At 40.5% G+C, this 21,359-nt stretch overlaps 1 protein-coding gene across 11 annotated transcripts in view; it reads left to right on the top strand.

Annotated features, from left to right (window-relative positions):
• Nucleotides 1-21,359, top strand: part of LOC124615457 — a 354,502-nt gene that overhangs the window by 271,094 nt on the left and 62,049 nt on the right. For 3 of the 11 annotated variants that reach the window (XM_047143391.1, XM_047143364.1, XM_047143372.1), the window contains exons 9-11: nt 1,172-1,215; nt 3,316-4,164; nt 4,484-4,540. In XM_047143391.1, the coding sequence (XP_046999347.1) occupies nt 1,172-1,215; nt 3,316-4,164; nt 4,484-4,540 (950 nt within the window). The remainder of the gene's footprint in view (nt 1-1,171; nt 1,216-3,315; nt 4,165-4,483; nt 4,541-21,359) is intronic. The other 8 variants (XM_047143397.1, XM_047143381.1, XM_047143435.1 and 5 more) reach the window with 4 other exon arrangements.

Below are 21,359 nucleotides of genomic sequence, written 5' to 3'. Positions count from 1 at the left end.
CACCAGAATGCTTAACTTTTTGTGTTAGCAGAAGAGCCAACACTGTGTTATGAGTAGAGGCTGAAATGCACACGTTTTAGCTCACACAGGCTGGCATGAGGAGGGAAGAACTATACTGACGTGAGGTCTGGAACATGTCAAGGAATGAGAATTCAGAAAGCGGATGTAATTAGTTTGATACTTAACTTTAATCCATTAATGATGAACATCGCTCTTGACGGTACATGATTCACAATATTATCTGTTCAGAATACATTCTTGAAGTAATTATAGTAACTGAATATGGCGCCTTGCTAGGTCGTAGCAAATGACGTAGCTGAAGGCTATGCTAAACTGTCGTCTCTGCAAATGAGAGCGTATGTAGACAGTGAACCATCGCTAGCAAAGTCGACTGTACAACTGGGGCGAGTGCTAGGGACTCTCTCTAGACTAGACCTGCCGTGTGGTGGCCCTCAGTCTGCAGTCACTGATAGTGGCAACACGCGGGTCCGATGTATACTAACGGACCTCGGCCGATTTAAAGGCTACCACCCAGCAAGTGTCATGTCTGGCGGTGACACCACATAACTTCCAGTACTGATGTTAGAAACAGTCTCCTTCCAACTCCCCTCCTCCCACCCCCCACCCCACCCCTACACCCAGTCAAATCCATTTCCATTCCTGAAGAAGGAATGAGCGGCTGCAAAAGCTAAGAGTTCTGTGTCATCAACAATAATTCACTAATGAATATATTTTTGATAAGGAACATGTTGAATGTAGTACTATCTCTTGGTTGAACATGTACTTCATTCCAGTCCACATTATTTTTGCTTTACCAGAAGTGTTCTGTTGTTGTAAATCAGTCTCTTTGCATTTATCCTGTACCATTGTACCAGCTTGCTCAAACTAGTAATTATAATTTATTATTTTTGTGTATATTTTATATTCGTATTTATTGATTAGAATAAGAAAATTGTCAAATACATATATGCACAGCTGTTAAGAGAATGTTTATGAACCAGGACTCCTGTTTTTGTATATCAAATAGCCTGTTGCCTCTACTCCATTTCCTCTACATTTGCTTGAACATTATATTAATTCATATTTATATTTTTTATATTGAATATATGAACATCCATATTACTTTGTATCTGGAAAACATTTTTGTGTAAATAATAACACTTATTTTCAGCTTTCTGATGAACAATACAGGGAGCCATCGAGGACACCATCAAGGTAGGACATCAAGACTTACTCACAGAAAAGCTATTCACAGAATACTTCTCAATAGGCTTATCATAAATTTTGTAAATAATTGTTGAAGTTTTGTGTAGTAATCTTTGTTTCATCATATATTGCATCATTCAGTTTTTAACCAATGCTTCTTCTTCTTGTTTAATTATATTATTTGTTTAACGACAACCTGTACTATAATGCTTTGTACTCTTTTAATTCAGCTAGAATGAAGTTTAATTTTTGTGGGCTCTAGTGATTACAGGACTACCTGCATCAAATGATATGCAGATACAGCTGCCACATATGTTATTAAAATGATAAACGCATCAAAGTACCAGAACTGTAGACCTACATGCATTACATTGCAGTATAAAGTGCATTTCTTCTGTAAATTAGTTCATCTCTGTGGCTCGCAGTCTTTTGATAACATTTTCCAAGTTTTTTTCTTGGAATTCTGTTGCCTGTTTTCAGGTAGTTGCCTGAAATCAAAGTTTTCACCAGTCTCAGTATCAAATTATTTTTTCTTTTCTATACAGTCTGGATAGTTTAACCAGTCTGACACTGTTTATGAATACTGATAAACAAACCACAGTAATGTACTGACTGCTGAAAAAAAAAGTGAATCACCCAGAAAGGGAGGTGGAAACAAAATGAAACTTCACAGTTTGAGAGGGTATACGATGTTATTACAATGATTACAAAATCAAGTTAAATTTACAAAATGCTTGATAGTGTGAGCCCACTTATCAGCCTGACGTTGCACTCCCTCTGGCCCGGATGCATGCGTTGGTTCTGTTGTGAAAGACGTCATGAAGCCATTTTGTCCTCTCCTGAGGCAAACTGGCCCACAACTGTTCTAACTGGTCTTTGATATACTGGCATGTGTGGACAGGCAATGTTGTGTTGAAAAATGGCATCATAGTGCTGTTGTATGAAGATACAGTATGTTTGTGAAGCACTGTTGTGCCATCAGAGTACCCTCAGTGACTGTCTGCCATGACCTGAATTATACCTGATGGCTTCTCACACCAAGACACCAGGATTAACATTAGGGAGCCTCTTTAAAACATTGAAATAATGGGACTCTCCTCAGATTTCTGTCGTACTTGCTGGTGATTGTCATCCAGGGCAGTGCAGAGCTACAAGTCCTTGATGAACACATTCCAGCACCATTCATCAGCAGTCTGTGTTTTACAGTCACAGAACCACTCCAAACAAAGCCATTTGTGTTGTGGTGTTAACTGCAGAATGTTGCAAGAAGTCCATTACTTGTTCTCAGATGGCTGGTGCAGCTGTCGAGGGGGTATGATGTGCTTGGTGCACAGTATGGTGATCCACCCCTGTGGTTGTCATTCAGGGTTGATTGTAACCTTGACTACAGGTATGTCTGTCCTCATGTTTCCATGCAGTCCAACACTGAGCCATTGTTACATAAAAATACCCCATATATCTGGATATTGCACGATTCAGCCAGCCAGCCAAATGTAAACTCAAAATGACAAAATGTAGACTGAAAATGACATCAGTTTCAAACTCTTCCTGGTGCTGATAACACAGCCTCACACGAATATGTGACGTCTCCATGACCTTCACAGTGATCACTGAATATCTGACAATGTTCACACCTCCTAATATACATTGTCAGGCCTGATAACAACACTAAACATGAACAATGATAATGCACTTTGGTGTCTGTTCTATCAGCCACAGGGAATTGCAACTCTGACCATTTACATACTCACCAGTGGTGTGTGCGTGTACAAAGTTATATTGATGTCCAACCACGTCCTCTGGGTGCTCCACTTTTTTTTTCCTTCACGTATTTCTTTGATTTGTACAACAGATTTTTAATGGTATATATAGATGTTTCCAAGCAGAAAACTTAGCATTTTCATTGGTGTTTACCAGTGTAGAAGCTCTTGCACTGGAGTTTTAAAATTTTGGCTAGCCAGTGGTAGGGTGAAAGTGGAGATCAAGCATCAGTTAATAGCAGCAAATGAAATAATAACATTCAGAAATTTGTTTGTTTCTAATCATTTTCAGAATACAAATGTTAAATAGTTCATGCTTAGAATGTCTCTCTTTTCTTTCCTTGTGCAGACCTCAGAGCAGAGGTAGAGGAGAAAATGCTGCCACAGCTCGGGCAGGCCCCAGTCAGAATGACAAAACTGAGGAGCTTGATGGCTCACTGAACCTTTCTTCACTAGCTTTTGATACACCCCGATCCTCTTCCCGTCCACCCACTGCATCCACAAGGCAGCAGCAGTTTCAGGCTAGGGGATCTAACACAGAATCTGAAGGAAGACGATCACCTATAAGATCTACGCCTAGAACCTCCACATCTCTTGAGGACACCCTTTCTGAAGATCAAAAATCGCCAAGTCGTGGACAGGCGAGTTCTCGGCGAACTTCACCGGTATCTGATAGCCCAGGTGTAAAATCTAGATTTTCGGAGACAGCAAGTCTTCCTGTCTCGAGGGCAGTACCTCAGAAGCAACAAACATCAAGTGGAAGACGAGCACCAGTTAAATATTATGAGTCATCTGATACATCACAAGGCTCTCGCAGCTCTGCAAAGAATCCTGAATTAACAAGTATTGAAGGTTTCCGACAAGGGAGCTCGGAGAATCGTCGAGGACCGCTATTAAAATCAGAGGCTAGTCCTGATGTGGAGGCAGTTATTACACCCCGAAGCCAGAAGGTTGTTGCTGAATCCTTCCAGCCTGCCCGTTTGATTTCCAGTATGGATGATACTCAGAATGATGATGATGAAATTGCAGACCCAGATTTTCCATCCAAATCCCTCTCCCGTAACTCTATTGTTCAATCCGAACCTTCAACGACGAGTAGATCAAGGTCCAGAGGTAGCGGCTCAGCAAAACAGGCTCAGTGTTCTGATGATGTTGATTCCAATAAAAATACAGGATGCATCGAGAAACAGCAAGTGAGGTACGGACACCTCAAAATGTTTTAATTGAGAACATAGTAGGTTGTAATATCCATTATAGTGCAACTCAAATCATTACAAGATAAACATTAGTTTCAAGTAATTTCACAAAATAATATACATTCAAGCTATCTTGGTTTGAAGTTTCTTGGATACAGAAACAATAAATAATGGTTTTAGTGAACAAAAATCTATGTTCATAAAATGAATAAAATATGTATTTTAATTTGACCATCAAAAGTATCACACTGTGAATCTTAACTTTAGTTTATTTTAAACAGTGGGACATGATATTAATAGTTTCTTTTTCTACTTGGTCAGCAGAGTTAGACCAACAACTGCTTCCCCAGAAAGTCAGACCACCCCTACACCTTCAAGGTAATACCCTAAAATAATGCATTGAATGGCTGCATTTTATGGGCTTTTGTACATTGTCCACATGCTGGGCAAAGTAGACAAAAGTACATGTGCTTGAGACTGCTGCAGAGGGTTTGTTCACACACTGTTTGGCATGAAGTGTCAGTTGCCAGGACACAGTAGGAGAATGCAACTACAGCTATTGTTCAAGGGAAAAACCATCTTCTACACATCTGTCATGAAAATATTTATACTAAATGCTTTTTAATGACATTATTGAGTTATTTGTTTCTTTCTTCTGTGCTCTGTCTTTATTACTTTTTGACATATTTTGTCTTGTTACTTGCTTTAATGTATGCTCACAGTGAGCAAGACACACTAATTTCCAACTTTATCAAAAATATCAGTAGCTTAATTGCTATGTCACCTGTAGATGCTTCTATTCTCCATGCATGTGAAGTAACTGTGCTTTTTCAGCTTTGCTAAATTTCTACTTGTGTATTTTGTATTGTGCATCTTTCTGTTTCCTTCAGTTATATCTCTACTTATGTACACTGTTCTTAGAAAGATGCTGAGACTCTATATTACTGCTCTCAGCTGTAATCTGAAATGATAGAACCAATGTGAAGTGATATAACTGAATCTCTCAGAAAATATTTAGGCTCAAACTTCTATTTCTCTTCCCTATGATTATATAGCAGCAGAAATAAAACTTTATCCTCAGTGACTGACAAATCTGTAACCCTGACATACTGTTGGTAATAGTTCTATTCATGACTCAATGAATGCCCATTTATCTCTGTGGACAACTTTGTATTCAAAAATTTTCATGTTCAGTGTTTCATGAAACAATTGCTAACTTCATAATTGGAATTAACAGCAAAACCATACAGGCAAATACAGTTGCGATTAGACTAGAACCTACATGTAATGACATTGATCAAAATGTGAAGCTAAAGGGAAAGTGAGTTTGAGGAAAAAAATGCAATATGATGGCAAATACTGCAAAGCAAGAGATGGATCAACTACAACTCTGAATGAAAAAAGAAACAATGCTGGCTGCAAAGAAATTATGCACACAATTTTCAGGATGTAGATAACATACCTGGAAAGAAAAAGTTATACATATGGTGGATACTGTCAGCAAATATCTATCCCAACCATATAACTGAGGAGAGATGGTTTAAAGAAGAGTAATGCATCCTAATACTGTGATTTTAAAGTTTCCTCCTCTTCCCAACCCTCCTATACCTTCAAAATTCAGTCATTGATTTATAATAAGCTGTTGATCTTCCACATTTTTTCTGGCACCTTGAAAAAAAGAGAGAGAGAGAGAGAACCAGTAACAATGAAAATTTCATTCAGTTGTATATTTTGCATCTGGCTGTCATCCCAAGTACAGCCTTTTAAACATATCCTGTGTACTATGCCTTTAGTAATTTTATTTTTTATTTAATATTTAGCTGAAAAATACAAGGCCATGCCAACTAAAACACTTTGGTGTTCAAACCAACCTTACTTTGTTTTATAAAATGCACTGTATATACACACTGACAATGCTCTTGGCAAGGTGGTTGATGGGAGTTGCACAGTTGGAAGACATTAAATTACGTAGGGAAATAATGATTGTTTTCTGGTCACTGTCAAATTCAGGCAGTAGAGATTACTGTGTGTAGTGTGTCTACATCAACAAAATCATATGTGACACATGGATTCAAGTTCTAGAGCAATTTCATATGAAATTGGCTTTTGTATGGAAAAGTCTGAAGTATCCTGGCATGCAGGGAGGTATGTTGTAATGAAGGCAATACTACTTTGTTCCTTTCCTGCTTATTTTGCCAGTAAATTGTCTCACTTCTCAAACCAAATCTTGGAATCCCGTCCTGTGTTGCATGCTGTTTCGTCATGAGATTCTTGAGTAAAAGAAAAAGAGATTAATATAAGTAAAACAGAACTAAATTGTAATTACAGCAGCAGTATTTGTAGCAACAATAATAGTGATGAAAAATTGTAGCAGATTGCAGCATACCCGAATATGGCTCTTCTTCAGACTGTTCTGACTCGCATATTTCTCCCACTGATCCAGGTTCAGTGAATTCTTTCCCCTGAGTTTCCAAAATTTCTTGGTCACTCAACATAACTGACATATTTATGGAAGGATTATGGGATACAGCAAAACCTAATGAATACATGCACAAAACTCATGACAATGTGGGCACACATTTGCTCAGTCAGTCATGACAACAGTTCTTAAGTCCATAACTCTTTCTTTCAAAATTATTCTAGAAATTGACAACAAAAGGCCGTACCTGTCGAGGGACAGATAGGAAGACATCCATTCATTGCTCTCATACAAAATGAGCCCAGTTTTCAAGTGATGGGTGGCTTGCACACCAAGAAAATTGCAGCCTCAGCTATACTTGGGCATGGTCATCAGAGCACATCTTTGTGGCCTGAGTTAAGCTCAGGCCTGGTTGCCAAAGTGTTAATGACTGCTGTCAGGTTTTGAGTAGCTGAGTTTGAAATCATTAATTGACTTGCCAGCTGCAGTTGGTAGCAGCTTAAAAGTAATCAGTAATAAACAATTTCATTTAAATTCTGTCAGTTCCTCTGTTCCCCTCTACCACATTGCTGAGAATCTTTTGAGGGTGTGCTTATCATAATGCCAGACTGCGGTAATTTCCAAAATAGTTCCTTATCATGTGCTGTACTCCTTTATCAGTGATCGAATTTTTTTAAGTGCAGAAGTTATGAAATATAGTTATTTATATTGGTAAATTCATTGAAGTGCTCTGTTATGATAGACTACTGTTTGAAATTGCCCATTTTCCCAGGTGCAACAAACCATTAAGTTCAAAGAAGTAAGCAGACTGCAACAATTGTAAATTATCAAAGTCAATAACATCCTCTGTAGGACCTTTCCAGTACTAAATTTACAGCTCAGTACTAAGACACTAGCATAGTATCTCAGGTAATGGTGCACTCTGTCTCACTTAATTGCAGTATCTTTTAAAATTTGTTTAGGAAGAGTATATTTTTTTCTGATTTTGGGTTAAGTTAATTACATCATTTATTCTGTGTAGTTTTCAGTGTGCAAAAAGATAGTTCAGATAATTCTGCTATTCCCTACATTGTGTATGGTTATTCGTCAAGTTTACTCTTCAGTTTTCTGTACCTTTCAGAGTTTTTTGGTTGGCAGTGTCTCCAACAGGATTTGGTCACTGATGGAAAAACAAATGAAGCGTTACTTGAGTAATAAAAATCAGTGTCATTGACTGCAAATGATTTAAGTGATGCTGACTTACAAATTAAAATGACTTACAAATTAAAACATGACACATGTAATAATTCCTTTTTCCTCTCACACATTTACCTTTCAAAACATAATTTTGTAAGGAACACAGCAGTCTTCATTGACTGTTTTCATCTCTTCCATTCACAATATAGTGGTCTTGCCTGTTCCTGTCATCTTGCACTTTCATCTACTGTATGTGATGTGTCCAATAAGTATCAGAACTGTTTTTTTTCTCTGCCAGTTGGAAGAGATGGGGATGCTCTGTATGGGTACGATAGGTAGTGAGACATGTAACATGTCGTAGGAGATCCATTCCAGGTGCCTTAGATCTTTTGGAGTCTTTAGATCATAACTGAAGTGAAAGTGTGTTCAATGCTTGCACAGCAAATCACTGAGTTGTATTGTGCTGTAATACTTTGTACTAAACTGAATTGTGAACTTTATACAGGATGAAGTTATCCCTATAGTGTTTGTTTTTGAGCTGCATACAAAATTTAAAGCTGTCTAGAAAGACATCAAAGATGAGCAATGTATTGGACACCGACATCAACAAACAAATGGAAATGTTGCCAAAATGCAAGAATTTTTTAACTTTAACCACATGCTAGGTGTTTGTTCGATAGCTATGGAATTAAATTTAGTAAAAGCCAAATATCTTTTAGTTCTATCTGTTGATTCACAAATGCAGCAGCTGCAAACAAATTTAATACTGAAGGTTTTGTCAGCAAAACAGAAGGAGCATGATGTGGCAATTTGTAATTAACTACTGTAATGTTTTGGGATTGATCCAAATCTTTTGGGCAGAGCGATAACTATGACAAAACATGGCTTGCTTGTTTAGCATAATCCAAAGTCTGAGTGGCATATAAGCACTCCTTTTTGACAAAAATAGGGTCACTTGTGTAAGTCGAGAGCAAAAGCAAATGATCTCTGACCAGGCCATCCACATCTGTGGCAGTACAAATTTTTGGCAGGAGCACCACAAAAAATTGTATTTTGAGACAGTTTGACTAAGACACTACTGGTTTTGTGGCTTTCTAAACAACAAGAAATTAACAGTGATAGTGATTGAACCCCTATACATTTAAGTAATATCAGAGCCATACCCACCAAATTTTGAGAATAAATAAAAACACACATGTACTTACAAACATTAAAACATGGTAAACAATATGGCACAGAATGTAGAAGGCGTAACTTAATGATTAAAACCATAATGTCCATGGGAGAATAGTCAGTGAATAAATAGTTGGGCTCCACCACGTTGGAATTACCATGTTTCAGTATTTGGAGGTACACTTGCATTTTTATCTATTCTCTTGATTAGATGTTTAAGGCTTTGGCATTACTTTGCTGCATAGGGGTTCAGGCACTGTCACTGTTTATTCCTTGTTATTTAGATATGCTGCACCTGATGATGTGGCTATAAGCCAAAAAACCAATAGTGCTTTAATAAAAATGGTTCAAAATACAGATGTTCGCAGAGTTCTTACCAAAAAATGCAAGAATGGAAGCATTCTCCTTTGGCACAAAAGTTGTGGTCCACAAGGAGATTATGCTTCGTGGACAAACAATAAATACTAAATTATAAGCAAGAGTGCAGAATTTTTGTAGTTTAGGATCTTCAACATCCAAGCTGATGGAGAATACATAGAGGCTCACTCATGACAATGGGACCAGTTATGTGTAGTTTAATGTGAGGGTGTCACTGACCAAAACAATTTGACGATGTAGCACCAACCACATTAAAATCTAGATTTGTCGCACATTATTTCTTTTTGTTCTCTTTGATTGAAAGGAGCATTAAAGTGGCATCATTTCAGGAAATGAGGCAATTCAAGTGGCTATGACATGCTACATGAAGAGCCTTGTCATTTCTGACTTGCAGAAGCCTTTGAAGATTGGTAAAATGATGAAAGTGGTCTAATGCTACAGGAGACATATTTTCAAGAATATTGATTCGCTGCTCGCACAATTTATTTTTATGACTTCACTTTTGGTACTTGATGGAGAAAACCTGAATGCCCCTTTCAATTTATTCCAAGCCTTCATTGTACTATGTAACCCACAAATATTACCAGTTTGAATGTTGATTATTTCCCTTCTGATTTCTTGCACAACACATAAGCACTGTGTGTAAATCTTTCCTAGAGACATCTTTCCTTATTCATGCCCAATATGATGGTAAATAATGTGCACATATTTAAGTACAGATCTCTACTTCTCTACTGTAATCAAACAAAAGAATTGCTAAGTGTTAGAGAGGCATGTGAAACTGATTAAACATTTCTTGGCTTTGAAACAGTGCCGCTCTAGCATGTTCATGCTCACCACCATACGGTACCACTACTAGCCTACTAGCCATTTCCTGTTCTACTCACAAATGGAGCAGGGGGAAAATAACTGTCGATATAACTCCATGTGAGTGCTAGTTTCTTTTTTCTCCATGGTCATTGCACGAAATGTACAGTGGAGGCAGCAGAATCATTCTGCAGTCAGTTTCTAATGCCAATTCTCTAAATCTTGTCAGTATTGTCTCACAAGAAGAAAGTCACCTTCCCTCAGGAATTCCAATTACACTCAGATATTTAAGTGACCACTACTAATGATGTACATGAACATTATGGGACTGTTTTCCTACTCATCTGCATTAACTTACATTTTTCTGCACTTGAAGCAAGCTACCACCCATCAGACTAACTAGAAATTTTGCTAAGTCCTCCTGTGTCCTCCTACAGTCCTCTTGTGTCCTACCTTCCCATACACCACAGTGTCACCCTCTTTGTCAGATTATTTACTTATATAGACAATAAGAGCAGTTGTATCCCACTTCCCTGGGGCACTCCTGATGATACCCTTGTCTCTGATGGGACTTACAAAGGATCTTCTCTTCTGTACTCATTCCCCACAATAGAAACATTTTTTCGCCACACAATCCATTGACAACAGCTAACCAAAACCCGCCACAGGACCTTGTTTAAAGCAATTCCAACCTCCCTCCAACTGTGATCATCCTCTCCTTCAACCCAGTCCTTCCCAGTAACCTTTCAGGAATTCTTTACTTCTAACCTGGCCTCACTTTCCTTTGCTAAACCTGTCCTCAGTGAGTCTAACATCACTCTTATGGAACACAGATGTCAGCAACTTGAATCCAGATCATATCATCCTTCTTGCAGGTAAAGACTCCACCACAGTGGTCATGAACCATAATGACTTTGTGGCTGAGGGACCCCACCAATTTTCTGATACCTCTGCAGCAATCAGCTCCCCCCCCCCCCCCCCCCCCTCCCCCCTCCTCCCCAAGCATTCCTACCTTTTACCTACTCCCGAAAATCCACAAACCCAACCTCTCAGGTCTCCTTACAGGTTGTCCCATTGTGGCAGGGTACAATGCTCCGATGGAATGAACCTCTGCTTTTTGGGATTGACGCCTTCAAGACATTGCTCACTTTCTTTCCACAGTACGTGTTCTGTTACCACCAGACCCCTTGTTGGGCACTCAGGATGCAACATCCTTATACACCAACATCCTCCATGCCCATGGCCCTGCAGCCATGGAACACTACCTTTCCCAATGTCCTTCTGATATAAAATCCACCACCTCTCTCCTAATCCTCCTAGCCAACTACATCCTTTACCGCAATTATCTATCTTTTGAAGGCCAAAACTATAAACAGATTCCTGGTACCACCATGAGTACTCGCACAGCACAACCCTATGTCAACTTATTTATGAACCATCAGGAGGAATCCTTTCTATCTAGTCAACATCTAAAACCCCTTGTCTGGTTCAGATTCACTGATGACATTTTCAGGATGTGGACTCATGGCGGGGCCAACCTTTGTTCTTTCCTCCATAACCTCAACACCTACTGCAAAATCTGCTTCACCTCATCCTTCTCAGCTCAATGAGCCTCCTTCCTACATGTCGATCTCTACTTCTTAGATGAGCCCATAAATACATCTGTTCATATCAGGTGCACCAACCACCAACACTTTGATAGCTGTCACCTGTTCACTGTCAAAAAGTCTCTTCCTTACAGCCCCACCATCCATGGATGTTGCATCTGCAGTGGAAAGCAGAAGTTGTTGAAATATACCAAAAACCTTACCAGAGCTTGTCCATAAACAAATATCTATGCCATTTTCTCCTGTGACACTAGTAAACCTGTTAACCAGCCATCAGCCAGCAATCCTATGACCATGCAGTATCATCCTGGCCTCAAAAACCTCAACCACATCCTCCACAGGGCTTTGTCTATTTCTCATCGTGCCCTGGGGTGAGGGACAGTCTACCCAAAATCCAACCCACATCACCCAGAGCTGTGCACTGTCACCCACCAAACCTACAGAATATCCTTATCCAGCCCTATTCCAATCCTAGTTCCCATCATGCACCTTCCATGATTCCCTTGTGGTTGACTCAGGTGCGAGACCGGTCCCATACACCCACCCACCAACTCCTATCACAGGCATTTCCTACCCTATAAAAAGAAGGGCCTTGTGTGAAAGTAGCCATATTATATACCAGCTGTGCTGCAATTACTGTGCAGCGTTCTATGTGGGGCAGTCTAATGAAAACCAAACATCCACCACAACAGGACAGTGGATTTCAAAAGTAATCACCACATGCATTAGGATATTTATCCCACTGGGAAACAATCAATTTCTGTTTCATAGAATGTGGCCAGCCACTTACGGATCCATGAATGCACCCACTCTGACACCTCCTCATCCGACTGAAAGCGACGTCTACACATGTCTGTCTTCAGGTTGCCAAAGATATGAAAATTACATGTGAAAGATCCAGGCTCTGAAGAGGATGCTGCAATGTTCCCTAACCAAATTGCTGAAGTGTAATCTTCATTCAACTGGCAGTGTGGGGGCATGTTTTACCATGTAAGAGGATAACTCCATCCAACGGCATTATTGTTTTTTTTTTTTTTTTTTTTTTTTTTTTAAGGCACATCAGTTTCTGCAATATGTCTTCACAGTGCTGCCCATTGACTGTAGCTCTGCGCTTGAGTAACTCAAACTATCAGACTGCCCCTGCAATTGAAGAAGAAGGCCATCATGACCTTACCAAAACTTGGATTTCTATGGTGGAAAAGATATGAGATGCTTCCACTGTTAGCTTTGCTATTTGCTCTGAGACTCAAAATGGTGGCACCATGTTTCATACCATGTCACAATATGGCATAGAGGTGCATGCACTTCCTCATGGTGCCACAGCAGATGACTCAGTCTTGATGCCATTCTGTCCTTGTTTGTCCATCCATCTTTGTTTGTCTGCCCATCAGGTGATACTGCACCCACTTCATACAAATTTTGTAGTAGGGCAAGTGGTCTTTGGAGATGGCATGGATAGAGCCGTGGCTAAGGCTGGGTTGAACATGAAGTTCCCCCTCTGTGATTCACCAGCCTCCCCAGATAAGGTCATCAATCTACACCCATCATACCCGGGGTAATGGCTCAATAGGCTTGTGGTGGGTACAGATCTTCTTGTACTGATGCGTGCCCTCCCTGGAATTTCCTCTGTCAGTCATGCACACACATCAGGGACAGACAGTGGTCACTGTACACAGCAGACATGCAATGATGAATTTTGTGTACTCCAGCACCCTCAGCCACCAGAAAATGAACACCACCTCTCTGCTCATTTTTGCTTGCCTCCATGTAGACTGCTGAATGAACAAACGAGACCATCTCCTGACAATCAAGGTCGTAACCCAACAACTGTGTGCACCTCTGACGTGGCACCATATCATTCCCCTACCACAGTATCAAAATGTAACTACAGTGAGGCCCTCTGTTGCACAGACTGTTTGTTATGGCTGGTATTCAGTTTTTTATTTGACTACCCCTTATCGGTGAGCATGACAAATGACTAACTGTCTACTCACATGGATGATCATCACCAAGCAGTGGCAAACCACAAACTTGACAATCCAGTTGCTAAACATGCTGCACGCCACAATACACTGCTCCACTATGTGAGTCATTTGAATACACACTTCCACCAACACTTTCTCTGAACTACGCAAGTGCGAATTGTCTCCCTGCCCTATCCTGAACTCTCACAATCCCCATCACCTAAACCTCCATAACCTGTTTCCCTCTTCCTCACCATACCTTTTCCCTTCTCTCTTCTGTTCACACCACTCCTTCCCAGTCCAGATTGTGTACACTCTCTCTCTCTCTCTCTCTCTCTGTCTCTCTCTCTCTCTCTCTCTCTCTCTCTCTCTCTCACACACACACACACACACACACACACACACACACACACTCCCTTCCTATCTCCTCATCCTCTTTCTCCCTCCCCCCTCCCTCCCCTCCTCTCCCCTTCTTTTCCCCCATTTTCCATCCTTCTCCCTTTTTCTCTTTGCTCACTGCCTCTCTCCTCATATCCGCCTTCCTCTGCTTTCCTCACCTCCATATCTTCCCCCAACTCTCTGTCTCTCTACATATCATATGCTCTGTTCTTACAACTCTTTTCATCATGTTGTGCAATGACCTTATCAATCATCAACAGTCAGTCTCGCAGCGGTCACAGCTGTGTGTGCATATGGGTGGTTGTGTGTCTGAATATGTGTACTTCTACCAGAGAAAGAGCAAGAGCTGGAAAGTTAGTGTAAATGCTGTTTCCTGTTGCATGTTTCTATGTGTCACATGTCAGTCATCTGTAGGTGAATGGGTGCCTTTCCATCATCTTACATATGCTTCCTGTTTTGAATCTCCCTGACAGATTAAAACTATGTATCAGACTTGGTAATGAACAAAGCATTTTTGTTTTTCTGTGGCTGTCAATAGCTAGTTTTATTTATCAAAAAAACTTCACTTGGGGCATACTCTCTACTGCAAAGTGAAAGTTATATTCAGGATAATGTTTACTAGTTATATTGTTGCATTCAGATTGTAGCCTATTGTTAATGGTTGCTTGAGTCTAGGTTTTTTTTGAACCTCAAAAGAGTATTTTTGATGTGTAATCCATTCACATCTTTTTTCTGGATAACACATAAAACTGAAAAATGAAGATGTTTACAGCTTTCATGCATCCATTCAGTTACAGTAGTTCTGCATTTGCATGTGCTATAATTCAGTGCTTGTTATCTTATTTTGAAAATAACACCTTCTGTTTAAGCATGTTACTTAATGTATTGTAGGGTACACTGATACACCCTGTCTGTGTTTATTTTAATTGCTTGCCTTTTTGGAACTAACAGTTACCATATATTCAGAATTAATTGCTTAGTTATGTAAGAAACAGAAATCATTAAGTAGTAATCCACTGTCCTGTGAACTATAAAAATGTAATTAATATTGATCCTATATTAGACATATAATTTATAGATACTAACAAAGAGATAGAGGGGCTGGCCAGTACTTACCTCAGCTCAGTACAGCCGATAGATACACATAAAACAGAACTGAAAATTTACGTTCCTAGCTTTCGGAACAAATGTTCCTTCATCGGGGAGGAGAGAGGGGAAAGAAAGGGAAGAAGGGAAAGGAGATTCAGTTACTCACAACCCAGGTTATGAAGCACCAGGGAAAGGAAAATAGGGAGGGTAGCAAGGATGGAGGCATGGTTTCAGAGGGAAGCCAACATCTTTGGCTTCCCTCTGACAACCATGCCTCCATCCTTGCTACCCTCCCTATTTTCCTTTCCCTGTTGCTTCATAACCTGGGTTGTGAGTAACTGAATCTCCTTTCCCTTCTTCCCTTTCTTTCCCCTCTCTCCTTCCCGATGAAGGAACATTTGTTCCGAAAGCTAGGAACGTAAATTTTCAGTTCTGTTTTATGTGTATCTATCGGCTGTACTGAGCTGAGGTAAGTACTGGCCAGCCCCTCTATCTCTTTGTTAGTATTTGTTTCACATCTTTATATGAGATTTTCCATTAATCATATAATTTATAGACTCATCCATTTGTACTTTTTAGTCAGTTTGAAGTGAGTTGATGATATTGATTTTCATAGCAAGAGAACTGTCAGAATATCTTCCTTCTCATTTATGAACAGGAAATATCTGCCATAATTAATAATTTGTAGGGTGTTTATATATTCCATGCTTAACAGCACAAAAAGATGTGTTCAAATATTATACAACTCACAAAAAGAATTGCAACACCATCATAATCCATTACATTAAGTTACATATGAGGTTCATATTTGACTGTTAAAAATTTTGAAAAGTTTCATATGGTCAACAAATACCAGAATTAATTTTTCACTGTGGGACAGAGTGTTCACTGATAGGAAACTTCCTGGCAGATTAAAACTGTGTGCCAGACCGAGACTCGAACTATAGGACCTTTGCCTTTCACAGACAAGTGCTCTACCAAGTGAGATACCCAAGCACAACTCATGACTTATCCTCACAGCCCCACTTCCACCTCTACCTCATCTCCTTCCTTGTTTCATTGTTTTGAAGGTAGAAGATGAGGTACTGGTAGAAATGGGGCTGTGAGGATGGGTCGTGAGTTGTGCTTTAGTGGCTCAGTGAGCGGAGCACTTGCCCATGAAAAGCAAAGGTGTTGAGTTCAAGTCTCAGTCTGCTACACAATTTCAGTCCACCAGGAAGATTCAAATCAACAAATACTTGAAATCAATAATTTACATGTGGCTGTATAGAATCAGAAGAAATGTACAACCATTGATGAGATCTGAAGTGCAGTATGCCTCTATTCAAATAATTGTAAACAATAGTTGATGTATTACCTGTTGGCTTTAATCAACATCTTTGGCGAATGTTTTTTTAACCATTTTCTTGATGTTTTGCTGTCCTGAGAGGCTGGTATTGTCAGTGGTTCACTGTCCACTGCCGGTGGCATACTGGAGTCAGCCCCATGACCAAAAATAAGATATGCCTCCATGCCAATGTCAGAGGACTTCCTCTAGTCATTACCACTGTGATTCTCCACTTGCTACCCACAGTGGTCTTCTTGGTAATCCATTGAGGACAGTGCAACATCATCCAGACATGAAGTACTTCAGTAATTGTAACTGAAACCAACAGCTGAAGATGACACTCTTTGACATCAAAACTGGTAGCATATTTTGAATAAATAATGTTGGATTACAATACAGCTGTTGGTTTCAATTATCACACTACTTATTGTCCAGTTTGAGAATTTCTATGGCTTCCCCTGAACAAACAGGTGTGATAGCCATTTTCTATGTAAGCAATTTGGTGTTGGTGAATTTTATTATGTTGCCATTCTCTCACAGCATCCGCCACAAACTGTCCAAGAGGATCAAAGAAAGTCTCAGATGAGAGAATGAGAAAAGAGGTCTATTTTCGATGTCAAGAATATTCTCATTCTGTTTACATGTGATAAAGCTTGTGTTGGGATGACTGGATGATCTGTCAGTACCAGGGTCACAAAACAAAAACAGTGTTGTAGGTTAGCACAGATAGAGTAATCTGCCATGGTGGAGCATGCACTGTGTGAGGCCAACCACATAATAAAATTTGCAACATTGCAGGTTCTCACTGTGGAAAGTGCTATCACACCTGTGTGTCCAGTGAAGCCATATAGGGAGACAAATACAACAGTAGTTTTAACAAGAAAGAAGGAAGCTTCAAAATAAACGGATCCTTGATCCCCTTAAAGCAATGAACTACCATTGCAAGTAGCAGGGGAAGAAAAGGCAGTAAATATGTTTTTTATCTACACAGGACCAGAGTTTTCACCATGTTTCCAATGTGAGCATATTAAGAATAACTGAGGTAGGTCTTACAAGAAACATTTGCTACCATTTGCAATTAAGTTACAGATGCATCCAGATAGCAAAAGTCTGTTAGCAATATGTAATAACAACACTGATGCTTGCTAATTTAACTTAATGTTGAGGAAACTATATGTAACACATTGAAAGCAAAATGCTGTAACAAATTTCTTGGTGAATTCCAGAAGATTGTCCATGTATAGACCAAAACCAAAACTAGTAGCAACATAACAAAGTTTTTGACAGCACCTGATGGTGTAACTATAAATATATTCTAAAACCTTTTCTGTTTTTGTGTCAGAGATGTCCATTTTGAAACATCTTCTGCAAGAAATTATTTTCTTGAGTGTAATTGAGGAGGGGAAGGGGGGGGGAGGAGTTGACGGTAATTGTTGTCACATTCATGACACTTGATAAGCCACATGTGCCTCCAGGGTCATGGCAAATGTCTATCACCTCAACATCTTTAAGAGCTCAGTCTCCCTTAGCTATCTATGAGATGGGCAAGACCAAGGATTACTAAGTTGTTGGGCACCACCAGCCATCTGTAACCACAAGCTTTATTCATGCTTCAGCAACCACCTTGTAGTGTGGCAGTGGAAAATTGTGGGTCAAAGGGAGTGAGAAAGTGGAACAGTAGTCAGGGAAACTTGCTGCACGTTAGTCCTATACAGCTTACCCAGGCAAGCAGCATCTGTCTGAACTTACTATTATTTTCCTACTGCTTATGAGAATACCATGGCGAATTATCCAAATAACTGCACTCCAAACCAGATGGATATGCCATTTGTAACACCCAGCCAATCAAAAGATCTTCTGAGGATAGCCCTCCAAGAGTGTCAGCATTTAAGAAACCAATGAATTGCAGCAGAATGTTTTTCTGAAGAGGGAGATCTCTTGAAAAGATTTCATATTTTGATACTTAAAAAACATTGCAGTATATTACAGGAACTCTTAAATTTGTGAAGTGTCTGAGAAATGGAACACTTTGTGTAGGAACAACTACTTCTTTGCAAGCCACTCAGTTACAAAAGGCAAAACTGCTTGGCAAGTATCCAGTGTCTATAGAAATCCACAATGCCGAATTTGAATAATAATGAAGTTGTGTCATGCAGAGACCTAACAGTGATGGATACAAAGGAGTGCAGGATGAATGAAGAGAAGATGATGTTGTTTGAAACATAATGAAGCAAGTAACTTGTGAGCTTGAGACACCAGCTATATTTATTATCACCTTTAACAAGCCAGTCTTACTGCATACACCAGATCTGGATTTACTTGTTTTAAGGTGAGATCTTTTTCCCAACTCAATGAGGCATTATAAATGCCAACACAATTTGGGTACACGACAAAGACCAGGCTATTTGTGGCAAATGTGGTACAGCAGCACATGAACTTGGGGCACTGTGATCATCACTACTGTTTTACATAAATTGCAGTGGGAACCATGCTCTCTTGATTCTCAAATACTCAACATTCTTAGAAGAAGAGTAATCAAAGAAATCAAGGCTACACAGTGAATTCTGTACGTCATGAGAGAAATAGCCTATTAGGCTACAAAACCAATAATATTTGTAGTGTAATTTTCAACTATGACTAAAATGTTAGTAGAGACCAGGGAGTGCCCTACCCAAACCACAATGCTGTAAGCTGCAACTAGCATCTGTACTTGCTAGTATTCCCATCTGCAAACAGTTGTGGTAAATTCATTTGTGCCTATCAGGTTATCTGCAAAAGACTGAGACAGCAGTAAACCAAAGATTATCACATCTTCCATGCAGAAAAACAAGCCAAAGTGTATCAAATAAATCATCTATTAGTTTAAACCCCAAAACCCAACAAAAAAGTCACAGAATCAGAAGAACTGAACTGAAATCATCAGATTGTGCTGACTTGATTCTTACTAAAATGTCATATGATATTTTGTCATCAGAATATGGAATTCAAAGTATTTATAAGGGAATCTACAAGCTCTCATCCAAACCTCCAACTGCTATAAGTTCACCAGCATAGCAGAGGAAAAAAGGAAAAGAAAAACCTTAACTGCTGAAATGGCTCCTATACTCCCGTAGAACATGAATAGGTTCAGAACTCATGAAACGGAATAAAACACTTAGCATGAGAAAGATAACTGTTTCTTTGCCTTCAAGGGACCTACACTCCTGGAAATCGAAAAAAGAACACATTGACACCGGTGTGTCAGACCCACCATACTTGCTCCGGACACTGCGAGAGGGCTGTACAAGCAATGATCACACGCACGGCACAGCGGACACACCAGGAACCGCGGTGTTGGCCGTCGAATGGTGCTAGCTGCACAGCATTTGTGCACCGCCGCCGTCAGTGTCAGCCAGTTTGCTGTGGCATACGGAGCTCCATCGCAGTCTTTAACACTGGTAGCATGCCGCGGCAGTGTGGACGTGAACCGTATGTGCAGTTGACGGACTTTGAGCGAGGGCGTATAGTGGGCATGTGGGAGGCCGGGTGGACGTACCGCCGAATTGCTCAACACGTGGGGCGTGAGGTCTCCACAGTACATCGATGTTGTCGCCAGTAGTCGGCGGAAGGTGCACGTGCCCGTCGACCTGGGACCGGACCACAGTGACGCACGGATGCACGCCAAGACCGTAGGATCCTACGCAGTGCCGTAGGGGACCGCACCGCCACTTCCCAGCAAATTAGGGACACTGTTGCTCCTGGGGTATCGGCAAGGACCATTCGCAACCATCTCCATGAAGCTGGGCTACGGTCCCGCACACCGTTAGGCCGTCTTCCGCTCACGCCCCAACATCGTGCAGCCCGCCTCCAGTGGTGTCGCGACAGGCGTGAATGGAGGGACGAATGGAGACGTGTCGTCTTCAGTGATGAGAGTTGCTTCTGCCTTGGTGCCAATGATGGTCGTATGCGTGTTTGGTGCCGTGCAGGTGAGCGCCACAATCAGGACTGCATACGACCGAGGCACACAGGGCCAACACCCGGCATCATGGTGATCGTCGAGGGGACACTGAATAGTGCACGGTACATCCAAACCGTCATCGAACCCATCGTTCTACCATTCCTAGACCAGCAAGGGAACTTGCTGTTCCAACAGGACAATGCACGTCCGCATGTATCCCGTGCCACCCAACGTGCTCTAGAAGGTTTAAGTCAACTACCCTGGCCAGCAAGATCTCCGGATCTGTCCCCCATTGAGCATGTTTGGGACTGGATGAAGTGTCGTCTCACGCGGTCTGCACGTCCAGCACGAATGCTGGTCCAACTGAGGCGCCAGGTGGAAATGGCATGGCAAGCCGTTCCACAGGACTACATCCAGCATCTCTACGATCGTCTCCATGGGAGAATAGCAGCCTGCATTGCTGCGAAAGGTGGATATACACTGTACTAGTGCCGACATTGTGCATGCTCTGTTGCCTGTGTCTATGTGCCTGTGGTTCTGTCAGTGTGATCATGTGATGTATCTGACCCCAGGAATGTGTCAAGAAAGTTTCCCCTTCCTGGGACAATGAATTCACGGTGTTCTTATTTCAATTTCCAGGAGTGTATTTTAAATTATGACACCCCTCCACAAAGTTTTATAATCTCCAAAACAAGATGCTCCCAGTAGGTAGACAGGTAAAGGTGCAATACCCTTTATGAATGATGATTACTGTAACTCAAATCTCCTCTCTAACACCCTGTAGACCAGCCACTTAGAAGAATGTCCAACCTTGAAAACCAGTGTTATTTAAAGTGTTACTCAAGCATGTGTGACTGCTGTATCTTCAAGATTAATACATGCTAAAAAAAGCCAAGCTTTGTCAGTATTTTTCATATTTAC

Source organism: Schistocerca americana, chromosome 1 (genome assembly GCF_021461395.2).
Source record: "Schistocerca americana isolate TAMUIC-IGC-003095 chromosome 1, iqSchAmer2.1, whole genome shotgun sequence".
In the NCBI taxonomy this organism is placed as follows: domain Eukaryota; kingdom Metazoa; phylum Arthropoda; class Insecta; order Orthoptera; family Acrididae; genus Schistocerca; species Schistocerca americana.
The sequence above is the reverse complement of the archived record's forward strand: the minus strand, read 5'-3'. Positions and strand labels throughout refer to the sequence as shown.